This window comes from Cicer arietinum, chromosome 7 (assembly GCF_000331145.2).
Source record: "Cicer arietinum cultivar CDC Frontier isolate Library 1 chromosome 7, Cicar.CDCFrontier_v2.0, whole genome shotgun sequence".
Lineage (NCBI taxonomy): Eukaryota > Viridiplantae > Streptophyta > Magnoliopsida > Fabales > Fabaceae > Cicer > Cicer arietinum.
In genome coordinates, this window is record NC_021166.2 from 6,736,035 (window position 1) to 6,749,359 (window position 13,325).

The window sequence follows — 13,325 nt, forward strand, 5'->3', positions numbered from 1 at the left end:
ACTATCCTAATTTTCATACAGATTTTAATTTAAAACAACAAAAATCTTAAATTTAAAAATATTACTGATGTGTGATTTTGATCATGGCAGCCAATTATGAGAAAGTTATTGGCACTTGCATCATGCTTCGGACTTAAGGACCAAAATCTCCCCCAATTTCATATTACGATTCTTTCTTTACTTTAGCTTCACTAAAGTTGACAGCAAAAAACAGTTTTCTGTGACCATACGTCATAAAAATTGACCTTATACAAATGGGAAAAGAATAAGAAATAACAGACTCTAATCATATAATAATTTAAGAATAAAACAACTTTACTATTTTCATTAAGAACTAGTATATTATTTGTATTTACATCATGTCACAAATTACAATCACAATAGAACTAAAATTTTAACATTGGATTGGATTGACTGCATAACAGAAGAAGGTGCTAATAATTGCCTTTGAAGTTATGAAGAGACTATACAGAACGATCAATTAATTTCACAAGAAAATTATCCTAAACAAAAATATTAACAAAATCATCTTCACAACTCACAAGACAAATCTTGATCCCTTGTTTATGGTGGACCCTTCATAACCTTCTATTTCCTACTCACTGTACTGACAAAAAAAAAGTTATAAAGAAAAAAGAAAAAGAAAAAGGTAGAGAAGCATAATAACAGAATATTCACACACACAAAAATTAAAAAATCAACAAGAATAACCCAATCGTTGATTAACACGATCCCTTAGAATTCCATTATACAAAGCTACTCTGTTAGCAGGCATTCCCCTGTTCTCATTTCCACCACTGCAATTCTTTTGAACCTTTGACCTTGAATTTAGCTTCAAATTATGTTTACTCATCACAGTACCATGTTCATGTTCATGTTCATGTTCATGTTCATGTTGGTGTTTCTTTCTATACTCTTCACCATCTCTACAAGAATCCATAACATCCTTAGCAAAATGAACTCTTTTTTTCTTCTTATTTGTTTTCTTTCCATCTGATCAAGAACCCACAATTGTGTCAGCAAAAAGAAGAAAAAAAAACAAATCTTGTTAAATTGGGTTTAAGAATGTGTAGTGTACTCACCAGAAGATATGCAAGATCGAAGAATAGGAGATGGAGAAGGAGGAATTTGGTGAAGGGAGAATTGGGTTGGTGGGAGAGATTTCTGAAGACGGAGAGCGAGGAGGATGACTGTGCCGGAAACAGCCATGGCTGTTGCAAAGACAGCACCTTGTGCGCTTATCATCGAAGACATGATTTTGTTTTGAAGAAAAGAAAGAGAGTTTTGGTTTATTTGATGGAAATTGAGTTTGTAAATGAACAAAAAAGTGAAACTTCTGTACTCTTATTTCAGCAGCAGCACAACATACTCAAAATAATATTATAATCAGAATCAATTAGGACATTCTTTTTTTTGTATATTATAAGGTAAAACTTTATATACAGCGTAGACCAATTCAATTATATACCACTTTATCAGTTTTATTAACAAAAATTGATATATTTAAATACATTAATTTTATTAGTTAAATTATAATATAATTATCTTTTATAACAAGGTAGAGTAAAATAATAGTTATTTGACAAAACACTTTTTTAAAAGATAAATTAAAATATTTCCTCTCAAATTATAACAAAAAAAATTAAATTACTAAAAATATAATATAAATAAAAACAATATAATAATGATTCATGTATGTAGTCCAAAATAAAACTAAATACATTTATTTTTTAAATATTATTTTGCTTATGTCTCTATCTATATTCCATATATGGAGTAATCGAGAAGGGGTTGAGACATATTCCTGTTTTATTTATTTATATACTAAATACTAATATTAAAATATCAATTGAATGTTGGAATTATTTCTTTTATAAGAGTTGCAAGTTAGAACTTATCTTTATATGTATTTTATTTTGTTTGTAAAGTAAGAGATATAGCTAACAGTTATTATTTAAAGCTAATTATTATTTTTGGTTTTTTTAGATTTTGTTTTTACTTTTTCTCCTACTAAATACATATACGAAAATTGTTTTACTTTATGTTATTTATATATTTTTTCCTTCCTTTCTAATTATTTTGTTTTATTTTCCCTCTTCAAATCTACACAGAGTGTATATAAATAAAAAACTTAAATAAAAGAGACAAATCTTTAAAGTTTTTGTTAAAACACTAAAACTAAAAATATAATCTTAAAAATAGTGTATTCAACTTTTTAAAATTTGAATTTTTTCACATAAAATTTCACTTTTTTTTTAACAAATGGTGCATTCAACTTCTTGGGGGGTACCTGTAAACATTAGGCAAGAAAAATAAAGCGTGCAAAGAATAATACTATAAAGTGGCATCTTTCTCCAATTTTCGAAAAAGAAAAAAAAAGCAGCATGCTTCTCCTCAAATTATTGGTAGAATATTTTTTGAAAGTTGAAACTAAATTCTTTTTGACAGATTTTTGAAACTAAATTATTGGTTGAATTGAATGTTTGTACTTCATAGAATATTTATAGCTATTGTCATCCATGACATGCTTGGTGGCCCGTGGCCGTGTTTATAGATTGGTAAACGTCATTCAGATACTTATAATAACAATCTTCTTTTCTAATTGAATCAAGTATTTGATCTAGGCCGGATAAAAGTCATACAGTTACTTCTTTTAAAATAAAGTATAAATAGAATAAAATTAAGATTAATTATATTACTTTTTTAAGTTATTTTTTACTTATATTTTATTTTTATTAAAAAAATTTAAAGTGAGAGAATAATGTCTCAAGTACATGTTATAAAAGATCTTAAACTTTATTAAATATTTTAAAAAAAATTTACATTTGCATCAATCCAATAGTACTAATACATATTAAAGTTGCATCTTATCGGATCTGATATATGTCTTTTTACTACTATATTAAATCATTAAAATTTATTTATATTTTATTTTAAATGAATAACAAAATAGTCCTGCACATATGCACTAGATTTATGATAACAATTTTCTGTTTCTAATTGAAAGAAGTGTTTGAATTTTTTAAAAAAAATTATTTTTCCAAAACTACAAGCAATGGTTTAATGACTTTTCAAATTACCAAAGGAAGTCCATGGATTCTCATATATCTATGACTATGAGACCCGTTGAAGCTTTACCGGACTTAACAAAGCCAAAATAAGGAATATTTTTAACAGAACAGTGGTACTAGTAATAGACATACTAAAATAATATAATTAACATTTTTATATAGAATTTTACTGTTTTTTCAAATTATTAATTTATTCAAAAATATTTTTTTTTTTACTGAGAAACAATGTTTATCATTTAAATTAGTATAATACATTGATCGAAAATAACACAAATTCAAAATCACTGTAATAAAAAATAATAAAAATAAGAGTGATAAAAGATAAAATATATATATATATATATATATATATATATATATATATTATGAATGATGTTTGTCCAGAAAAAGGTCTGACCAAATTATAGGAATTGCCATTATATAACTGTATAGAGTATTTCACCTAGTTTAGATTATTGCTTTAATGCGTCATAGTATCTTACTCTATTTGATAGTAAACAGTGGTTAAGAAAGTTCACTTTTGAATTTCCATTATATAATTGTATAGAGTATTTCTCCCCTACTTTAGATTATTGCTTTAATGCGTCATAATATTTTACTCTAGTCATCCTATTCTATTCGTAATTCGACAGTCAACAATGGTTAAGAAAAACTTAAGAAATTTAGGGAGAAGAAAATGGTTAAGAAATATGGGCAGAAAAGGCAGGTATAGAATAAAATCTGGAGGTAAGTTTTTCTTTATTTTTAAAATAAGAGTGATAAAGGATAAAAATAAAAAATAATTATATTATAAAAGGTATATTTGTCAAGAAGAAAAAAAAACATTATTTTACCAAATTATCTTTATTAATTACCGGCGCGTTTCATATAAAGTAAAATTAACGTTTTGGAAGTAAAGTACAAGTATTAATTGGAGATTACAACTACAGCAAAATAATTAAAGCTACTTTAAAATTTGAAAGTGACAATAATTTTAAAACAATTTTTTTAATTCAAGTGACACTCATTTTAAAACAAAAAGAGTATTTACTAATGTAATATATTTTTCGATAATTTGATCATTCTGGTTGGGTACACATAAACGAAAAAAAGTAGAAAAATAATGATTAAATAATATATAATTTTAAAATAATTAAAAAAATGATTTTTGTGTGTATATTTAAATAATGTGTCTAAATTATTGTCTGATGATAATATGATAGAAAAAGATATATAAAGATAAAATGAAATATTTGAATAAGTATAAAAAATTGAGCTGCACATGTATTATGTATTATTGTTGTGCAGGATATTGTTATATGAAAGGGGGACAGACACAACAGTCTCGTGTTTATCCTCCAAAATTACAACCATCATCACTTTCCTTCTCCGAAAATATTCGTTAGTGGTTCAGCCTCTTAAAAATCTTAAATCTGAACATAGCTTCGTTTGAAATACTAACCAGCTTCTATTTTTTTTTCTTTCTTCGGTCGAATTGGCATTATGTTAAGATTTCAGAGTCAGTACTCCAAAATACAGATACTTAAATAAAAAACTCAAAGGGACAAAATATAAGAAGACGTGTCAGGACTTATGTCCTGAGCTACCTGGAGGAGGTATTCTATGTTAATATCATCAGGATAGTGTTGTAAAAGCTTTATATTAGCCACAAAATCACCGCTTAGTAGTCTGCTTTTCACGCAAAGTAGCATTGCACAACACACCCGAAGAAGCATATCCTGCAAAAACAGTTATAACTTATAAGCAACCATATTTACAGTTAAGAACATTGTAGATTTGAATATTGATTTTATAATGAAATTGCTGAGGAGTTCAATTGAGAGTAAGAGAAACCTGAACACCAAAAGTATTACTTATAAGTGTATCCCATATTCTCAAAATATACTCAAATTGGAACTCTTGGGTGAGTAGCAGTGTAATCCACCGGAATGCATAGAATTGTGGTTTAACCTGTTCACAAGGTTCTACTGCATGAGTTTTAAATAAAATGAAATGGAACTGTACAAGCTGTTGAACTAAAAATGTTGAGAGGTTCTACCTTTGTTGTAAATTCAAGATGATGCCATAATTGCTCATCATTTACTTTAAGTAGATCTGACAAACGAGAAAGAGTAGCAAGGATACCACTTGAACTGTTGTCCAATTGTTGACAGAAATGATCTACAGAGTCGCCTAAGATTCGAACAAAACAAGAAAAACTATCTGCTTCTGCATTTGCCTAAGAGAAAGAAAACAATAAAATTCATCATCATAAAAAGGACAAAATTATATTCCATTATGCCAACTGATTATGCCCGACAATCCTCAATAAAAAAATGTTATGGGTGATATAAAAGGATGCCTATTTTTATATGTTAACCTTGTAATTTAATAATGTCCAAGTTTATTTAACCATTTACAAGTTTTGTAATTGTTAAGTGTAATGGACATCATTAGACCAAAAAAATAGTGTAATGGATATCATTCAACATTATTAAGGACACTGAACCATTCTTGGTTGTTTTTTATTCCTCTCCAAAATAGAAGTTAAAAGTCCAAATTGTCTAGTAGTATAACTTTCAGGCTTACAAAAGAAGCATTAGTGGCTTCATAAGCAATATGGTAAGAAATATTACCCTCAAATTTAAATTCTCAAGACACAAGTTAGACCCTCTTTTAACCATCAACTTTGGTATCCTGCTGAGTATATGTTTTTATCTTGAAACAGACTATGCATATTCACCCTATCCAATGAAGAAAACAAAAATGGGAACTGGTGCATATCACATGATAAACAGTTCTACCAAGAAAGTGCTTACAGCGTTTTGCTTGTCAGTATCAGTACTAAATACATAGTATATAGGTGCCAAGACCTCATTCATGCCTTGCACATAACAAATTGCAGGATTTAACTTTGCAAAAAGGAGAAGAATATTCTTCATCGCTTCCTATTGGCAAAAGTATCAATAAAAACTTATGTCAGAGGCGAGCTTCTCAAAATCTATTACTTTACACAAGGGACACGGCAAAATTTACCTTATTTTTTCGACTAAATGATGTCTCCCCTGAAAAGAATGGCATGTCTGGATGTGTACGCTGCAAATCTCGATCTATCTGTTCCACAGTCTCTGTATACTAGAAAATGGACAACTGGTGATAAGTATCAGCTTCATTATCCTGAAGGCATTTAAACTAACTTTGAAATGGAGAAAAACTTACCTGAAAATATTGTCTCCAGAGACTTTCCTTATCAAGGCTCAAAGGGTGATCTTCAACAGAAACTTCATGTCGCCTAAGCGGGCCATCAACATCATTGTCATCGTGTTGTTTAGTGGAACTTAAACGCTTAGGTTCCTTCCAAATATGCTCCGACTATCTTATATTCAACAATGTGATCAGTGAAAACTAGAAAGCCGAGCTACCACACTCTTCAATACAAATTTGACAACTCACTTGAAAAATGTGCAAACCAGCAGTATATTACCGGATTCAGGAGAAGCTCCCCTTTCATATTAGCATACTTTAACCTATTCTCGTTTAATTGATTCTCCCACAAGTCATGAGATGAAGGTAAGTAGCCCAAAAGTAGCTGGTTATGGAAATCATAACAGGACTTTCAGATGCTTGTGTGCAGACATTGCCACAATCAAATAATTTTACTTTTGCAAATGGAATATAAATCTACACATTAGCTAGCTAGTCTAACACTGTACATTACCAAATGATGCAATGGAAGTCATAAACATACAATTTTTTTTCCTCACCTCACTAATTTTTTTTTACCCAAGATAATCCTCACCTCACTATTGTAAGTTGTCAAAGTGCTACGGTGTATAATATTCATATTCTCACATTGTTAATATGCAAAATGAGCATCAAAGTCGAAAATTCGAAGAGTTTTATACATTTGCAAATGGAACATAAATCTAACTTGGTAGTCTAATATCTTATATTATCAAATGATGGAATGGAAGTCACAAACATACAATACATAGTACATTCGTCACTATTGTAAGATGTAAAAGTGTTACGGTATTACTTCTATATCACATTCATATTCTTACATTGTTAATATGCAAAATGAGCACCAAAGTTGAAAATTCAAATCAGGTAAACTAACATGATGGAGTTTCTATTACCTTCCAAGCCGTTGCACGCAAACCTCCTCCATCAGGAATTCCAGTGCTAGCAATTCTCCGCAATTTTTCCAAATTAATCTCCCTTCGCGAAAGCTACATTAAAAAATAAATAAAAATGGAAAGAATGAACAAGAAATGTCATAAATTAGAAGAAACCCTAACAAAACAGTGCATAATCAATACTTCATTTCAATTTTTCATGACCTAATATATTTAATAAAAACACAAGCACAACTCCAACCTCATATTCTAGTTCCGATCTTTTCTCCTCCAACGAAATGGAAGTTGCAACTGCAACAGCATCTTTATTCGGTTTCTGCCGAATTCTTTGGTCCTTATCGTCTTTTTCGCCATCGATAGCTTCGTCACCGTCATCGCTCTCTCTGTGAAACTCAAATGCGCCGGGTTTAATCGGCGCCAGCTCTTCGCCGAACTCAACTTCGAACCTCTCGATTTCACTTCCTTTTTCGTCCAATCCGGCGGCCATCACCAAGCTTCCAAGCCGGTCGGGAAAGATCGTCCCAGGCTTGTCAGGTGCTGGAAGCTTGAGCTTGCCTTTGAGCATGGCGGATGAGTTAGTTGAAATGGTAGGAAGTGGAATTTGGAAGAGCGAGAGCGAATCATGATGACTGGGATTGATATCAAACTAAGTCTACTACGAAGAAGAATGGTTGTTAGGGGAGTTAACGGTTGAATGGTAGGTAGGTGCCGTTAGGAATTAGAATACAACTGATTAATCTATGAGTAATATTTGAATTTTTCTTAAATGTTTACTGCTATATCAGAATACTGAACTAAGAAATAGTAGTTGTTATTAAAAAGCTCGAACTTCCCTTTTTTTGAAAAGGATAATTTGGCATCACTTGCAGGCCTATAATTATTCTGATAAGAAGGCAAAAGGGTGGCTTCTGCTTGCGTTCCTTCAACCTTAAAAGTATTCAGCCACAAAGCTGATTTTCTAGGGTCTGTTATACTTATAACGATTGAGGTTGAGGTTTGTTTTTGTTCTAAATATTTATTAATTGGTACTTACAATCTTAATTTAGTGTTTCTTATTTATCTGATCTGAACTTGAGGTACTGGCCGAAGCAGTGGTGAGCGGCTGAAGACTAATTAAGAGAGGTAGTCTATGAAGCATGAGATTAGGTGTGTCGCAATTAAGTCATATGTCCAATATTTTTTATTATTTTGTAAAAAATCAGATCTAACGATCCCAAAGTCCTGCAGCCACCGCCTCCATGTCCCCCGCCGTGCGGCCGCATATTTATAGGTATCAACAAAACATAAAGTCTATTGAAATTCTATTTAACATCGACCAAATCTTTCAAGTTGCTGCAAACATCTTTTGTATGAGAAAGCAGCAATATGGATGAGAGCACGCATAGGATGATGAAAGCGTGCAGGTCGACCGGCGGTGCACGGGACGACGACGATGCCCAGGACGGTGGCAAACGATGGGACGACAGTGGTCGCAACATGAACTCTTATCTGCGTTTTAAGCTTTGGAAAAAGTTTACTGTACACATGATATCTTGGCGATTCGATACAAAGAAAAAACGAGTTAAGTTTTTTTTACAACCATAAAAATAATAGACAATTGGCTTGATCTAGAATGTGTGATTTATCTAAGGGACGAAATTATTTGAAAGATAGGGTACACTTTCTATCTAAAGGCAGATAATTTGAATTCATTCCACACTAAGTAAAACTTGTTTTTCTTTCCTAGACTCAAAAACAGACACACCTTAGACTCAAAAACATTAAATTTAAAGATTTATCAAAGCAATGATGATTAATGATAAGGGTCAAAAATATGAAATTTAATTGCAATATGTTTTCGTTTTTCGGTGATAGATGCATCAATGAAAGTAAAAAAAACTATTATATATATATATATATATATATATATATATATGTGTGTGTGTGTCAGCGCTAATATTTTTCATATTAGCAGTGTTGAAGTGTGTGTGCCGTGCTAGGTGTTTCTATCGGAGTCTATGCTTCATAAGAGGTAGTTCATGCAAATACTTTAACGTCTAAATAAGTATTTGGGTAAAAAGTCAAAGACAAATAATTTAGAGAATGCATGTCTTGAGAATCTTATCACTTTCTTTATATAGAATAAATTGGATCATTTCTGAAAAGATCCAGCGAGATAATTTTGATAAGATTTTGTTCTGTGACATAAATATTTAATTTGTATATTTAACAAAGAGTAAACTGTATGGATATATCGTTTAATGATATTCACAAATAAAATTTAGAATTACTCTGAAACACTTATACTAAGTAGACTAGTTTTTATTGAAGAATAAGTTTAATCTATTTGTTGATATTCTAAGAATGGTCTTTAGTGTGAGAATATATTTTAATTGGATAGTCAAATGCTGGGATGATTGACATATATATTTCGTTTTGACTCGTTGATTGACATATAAATAGATGCTTGTTCATTGCTATAAATTTTGGCGATTAGAAGTATTAAGAACAATTTTGACACGGCAAAGTCCTTTTAAAGATGAGAGAACGAGGATTAAGTTAGAAGTAATAATTATGTTGAAAAATAAGTCTATCTTTGATTTCAAGGATCAAAATCAACTTGTAGTTGGGATGTTTTCCAACATAATTTATTACTTTAGTTTTTGAGTTTAAATAATTTTTACAGCGAAATTTTATGTTAAACTAAATTAAAATTAGTTTATATTTAATTTATTTTTAATTAAAATTAATTTTAATCTTTATATAATCAACTCACACTAAACAATCAAATAATATATATTAGGTATTGAAGAATTTATGTTATGTTAAACATAGTTCATCGATTAAAATCAACTTATGACTTATAAAATGACGACGTCCCTTTTTATAAATTCATTTTAGACCTTATATTTATTCTATCGATACCTTTTATTTTTTATTTTTTATTTTTTATATTTTATATAAGCATTCTATGAGTGACTTTTGTTTTTACCAGTTCGTTTTTTTATCTATACTCCATATTGTCAAGATTGAGCACTTAATTTCATCCATCAATATTGCCGTTGTTTCCTCTGTTTGTGTCTGAAGCTGCTAATAGCTCCAGCGTGCAGCTTCCACAATACTTGGTTTCTTGATGGCAATTTTGTTTGATGCAGAGAGTTTGTAAATAATCTTTATATAGCGTGTCTTATAGGATATAGGTGTCTTAGATAATTAGTTTTCATTACTTTCATACATCAAAGTTTTTGTTGCTTTAATTAAATTTTTTGCATCAGAAACAGCTTCTGGAAAGTCTTTCAAGGTGGCAGTGTTCTCAGCCACTCAACCAGCAATGAAACTGTTGCTGCAAATTTGTTAGTATTCTGGGGTGTCCAATATTAGTAATTAATATTTGCCGAAGATGAAGATCCTAAGTGCTACCTCTTTTTACTTCACTTCTTTATTCTTTCTCCCATTTACAAAATCAATCTTATATCCCTTCCAAATCAATCAATGTGTATCTTATATGTTTATAATATATATTATAATAAATAGTCATAGTTAACTTTACACGATTGTCACACTAGTATTGATATAAAGGACAATCAATTTATTTTGAGAGTGACAAATTTAAATATGAGGAGTCGGCTTTAAGTTATCTTTTAAAAATTATAGATAATTTATTTATCATTCAATACAAATTTACTACATAAATAAATGTGTAAATGGTACATACTTATATGTATTCCACTTGTAATTTTACTTTTGTTAAAAGACCAACTTAGAGGGAAGAGCTTGGGAACTTTTAAATGCACAAGGCTTAGTTGCTGGCAAAAATGGAGCTGAGCTTTGTTTGCATTTGAATGTCATGTGCAAACGGTTAGATTAATAGTTTAATTATAGATTGTTCCCCGTCCGAAAACAAGGAAGGATTATGAGATAAATTATATAAATGTACATTAGGCTTTTGTTTATTAATGAATTTTCACGAGTTAGACTGTTATATTATATTTTGAATCACATCTATATTTTCAATCGTTTAATTATTTAATTGTTATTTTATTTGATGGATAATCTAACATTGAAAGTATTAGACATCAAATAGAGTAATTTACATCTTAATCTTGTTCTCTCTGTGGCGATATCTTAAATCCAAAAATTATACAATTCTTGATTCATATTATTTACTATTGCATGAACAACACGCTATAATTTATTAATTTGTATCTATCACACATACTGTTAAATCCATCATGAGCTATACGGTTAAATCCATCGTGAACTGCAAACAATGCTATGTTGTTTGTTTATTTTCTTCTTCATTTTTTGCTTGCTATTTCATTAATAATCAATATTTAAAAAAAATATATTTTTGATAAATCAAAACAAGATTAAGATTATTTAATTGTGTTAAAATTATTTAATTTATCCTTTTGTTTAGGAAACTACTTAATTTATTTTATGACACAGTAAATTACAAATACATTTTTAACCATTCAATTTTGAAAAATTTCTCTCAAAGATGAAATAATAATAATAATAAAAAGTTAATAGTTTTCTCAATAAATTCAAAGAAATAAATATCATAAAAATTAATTTTATGGTTAAAATGGCTTTGTGGATTTTGAATTTCAAATAGAATTTCACAATCAATACAAAAAAAATTATCATATTTTAAATAAATTTTAATATATTGTAATATAATTTCAAGTTATTATCACATAATCTTTTTTCTTAATATCACATATTGACTTAATAAACTCAAGACTGTCTATCAGATCTTAAATACTTTGTGCGAGTCATGAATTTCATGTCTTATTTCTATCTATCTATATATATATATAAATGGTCTTCAACATAAAAATTAAATATTACGTCTGAAATAAAATTATAATAGAAGTTAGTTATATGTGTATCTATTCAAACATGTAGTAAAAACAGCTATCGCTAACGACAATATCCATCCACGTATTAATATTTGAATATCACTCTTTTTACAATTTTTTTACTGCAAAATCATTAATAATTTATTATAGTCAAGATTCTTTAAAAATAATTTCCAATTGAAGTTTAGACAAGGCTATTTAATCTATTTTATATATTATATTGTAGATCACAGTTAAGATTTTAAAAATTTAAATTTTGAAAAATTCATCTCAAGAGATTGAACGGTAACAATTATAATTAATATTCTTTTGTAAGCTATGCATACATTAGGAAAACAATGAAGCATTTTACGAAAATTTAATATCATTGAACTTGATTTTGATTTAATTGTTTTTTATTTTAATTTTGGTTCAATTTTTAAAACCTCTTTTATTATTTTAAATTTTTAAGATATAATTTGACTATAAAAAACATAAGAATTTCCATGTTTCAAATAAATTTCAAGATTATTGCATTATAATTTTAAGTTTTCATTATAGAATGATCTAAGTCTTTCAATTCTAAATAAAAATTCAAGAAGATTTTACTTCGTACCCTCAAATTTATACTTCTATTTCATATTTTAATAAAAGTTCAATTTTATCTTTTTTAAAAAAGAAAACAAAGTCAAAGTTTATGTTTTTGGTACATGTTTGTGTTATGGAAAACTTGTAAACAAAATTTTCAAAACATACATGCGTTCGAGAAACTTAAAAATAGTTTTTCAAATCACATAATTTGAACTTTTTGAAAAATATTTATGTTCTAGTACACAAAGTTCAATTTTCTAAAATACAATTTTATGAAACACAAGTATTTCGAAAAACTTTAAAAAAAATTCAGAACTCAAATTAAATTTAGTGGAATATAAATTAAAAAAAAAACGAAAAGAAATAGTTTGCATAAAATAAAAGTAAAGTGTTGTGGTGTAGCACACCAAAATAACATTTGTTAAAAAACCTCAAAGAAACTCCCTTTAAAAATACTCTTACAACTAATGTTCAATGTCAATTCCCACTAACCAGTCATAATTAACTACATTGCATTATGCAAAAATGTAGCTCACGGCCACATAATTTTTTTTAAGCAAATACTACAATGACAGTAAATTAGTGATTTAGGTGTTTTCAAGAGTTAAACTTTGAAACTTTTGGTTAGTATTCTTTCAGTGTTGTTGAGCTCATTAAGTGAAAGCATCTTCAATGGGAGAAGTTATTAACCCAATAAACATTGGCATTAAGTATATCATTTA

General features: G+C 28.8%; 2 protein-coding genes and 1 long non-coding RNA gene across 6 annotated transcripts; 1 reads left to right on the forward strand and 2 right to left on the reverse strand.

Annotated features, from left to right (window-relative positions):
- Positions 1 to 297: 297 nt before the first annotated feature.
- LOC101509021 (uncharacterized) lies at positions 298 to 1,390 on the reverse strand. The gene is made up of 2 exons (XM_004508436.4): positions 1,083 to 1,390; positions 298 to 993 (listed from the first exon to the last, which is right to left on the reverse strand). Exons 1-2 carry the CDS (start codon positions 1,252 to 1,254, stop codon positions 698 to 700), a joined length of 468 nt encoding a protein of 155 aa, XP_004508493.1. The 5' UTR covers positions 1,255 to 1,390; the 3' UTR covers positions 298 to 697.
- A 2,892-nt stretch (positions 1,391 to 4,282) lies between these two features.
- On the reverse strand, positions 4,283 to 8,973 carry LOC101509661 (uncharacterized). Of its 3 annotated transcripts, none has more exons than XM_004508439.4 (9): positions 7,431 to 8,973; positions 7,190 to 7,282; positions 6,535 to 6,639; positions 6,270 to 6,422; positions 6,087 to 6,185; positions 5,870 to 5,998; positions 5,110 to 5,289; positions 4,925 to 5,021; positions 4,283 to 4,789 (listed from the first exon to the last, which is right to left on the reverse strand). In XM_004508439.4, exons 1-9 carry the CDS (start codon positions 7,752 to 7,754, stop codon positions 4,725 to 4,727), a joined length of 1,245 nt encoding a protein of 414 aa, XP_004508496.1. In that variant the 5' UTR covers positions 7,755 to 8,973; the 3' UTR covers positions 4,283 to 4,724. The 3 variants fall into 3 exon arrangements, with proteins under 3 accessions (XP_004508496.1, XP_004508495.1, XP_012573548.1); XM_004508438.4 differs by having other exon boundaries at positions 4,905 to 5,021; positions 7,431 to 8,972; XM_012718094.3 differs by lacking the exon at positions 6,535 to 6,639 and having other exon boundaries at positions 4,905 to 5,021.
- On the forward strand, positions 8,610 to 11,130 carry LOC101509341 (uncharacterized). Of its 2 annotated transcripts, none has more exons than XR_012161380.1 (3): positions 8,610 to 8,749; positions 9,144 to 9,200; positions 10,444 to 11,130. It is a non-coding gene; the product is annotated as an uncharacterized lncRNA (long non-coding RNA). The 2 variants fall into 2 exon arrangements; XR_012161381.1 differs by having other exon boundaries at positions 10,450 to 11,130.
- The last annotated feature ends 2,195 nt before the right edge of the window (positions 11,131 to 13,325 follow it).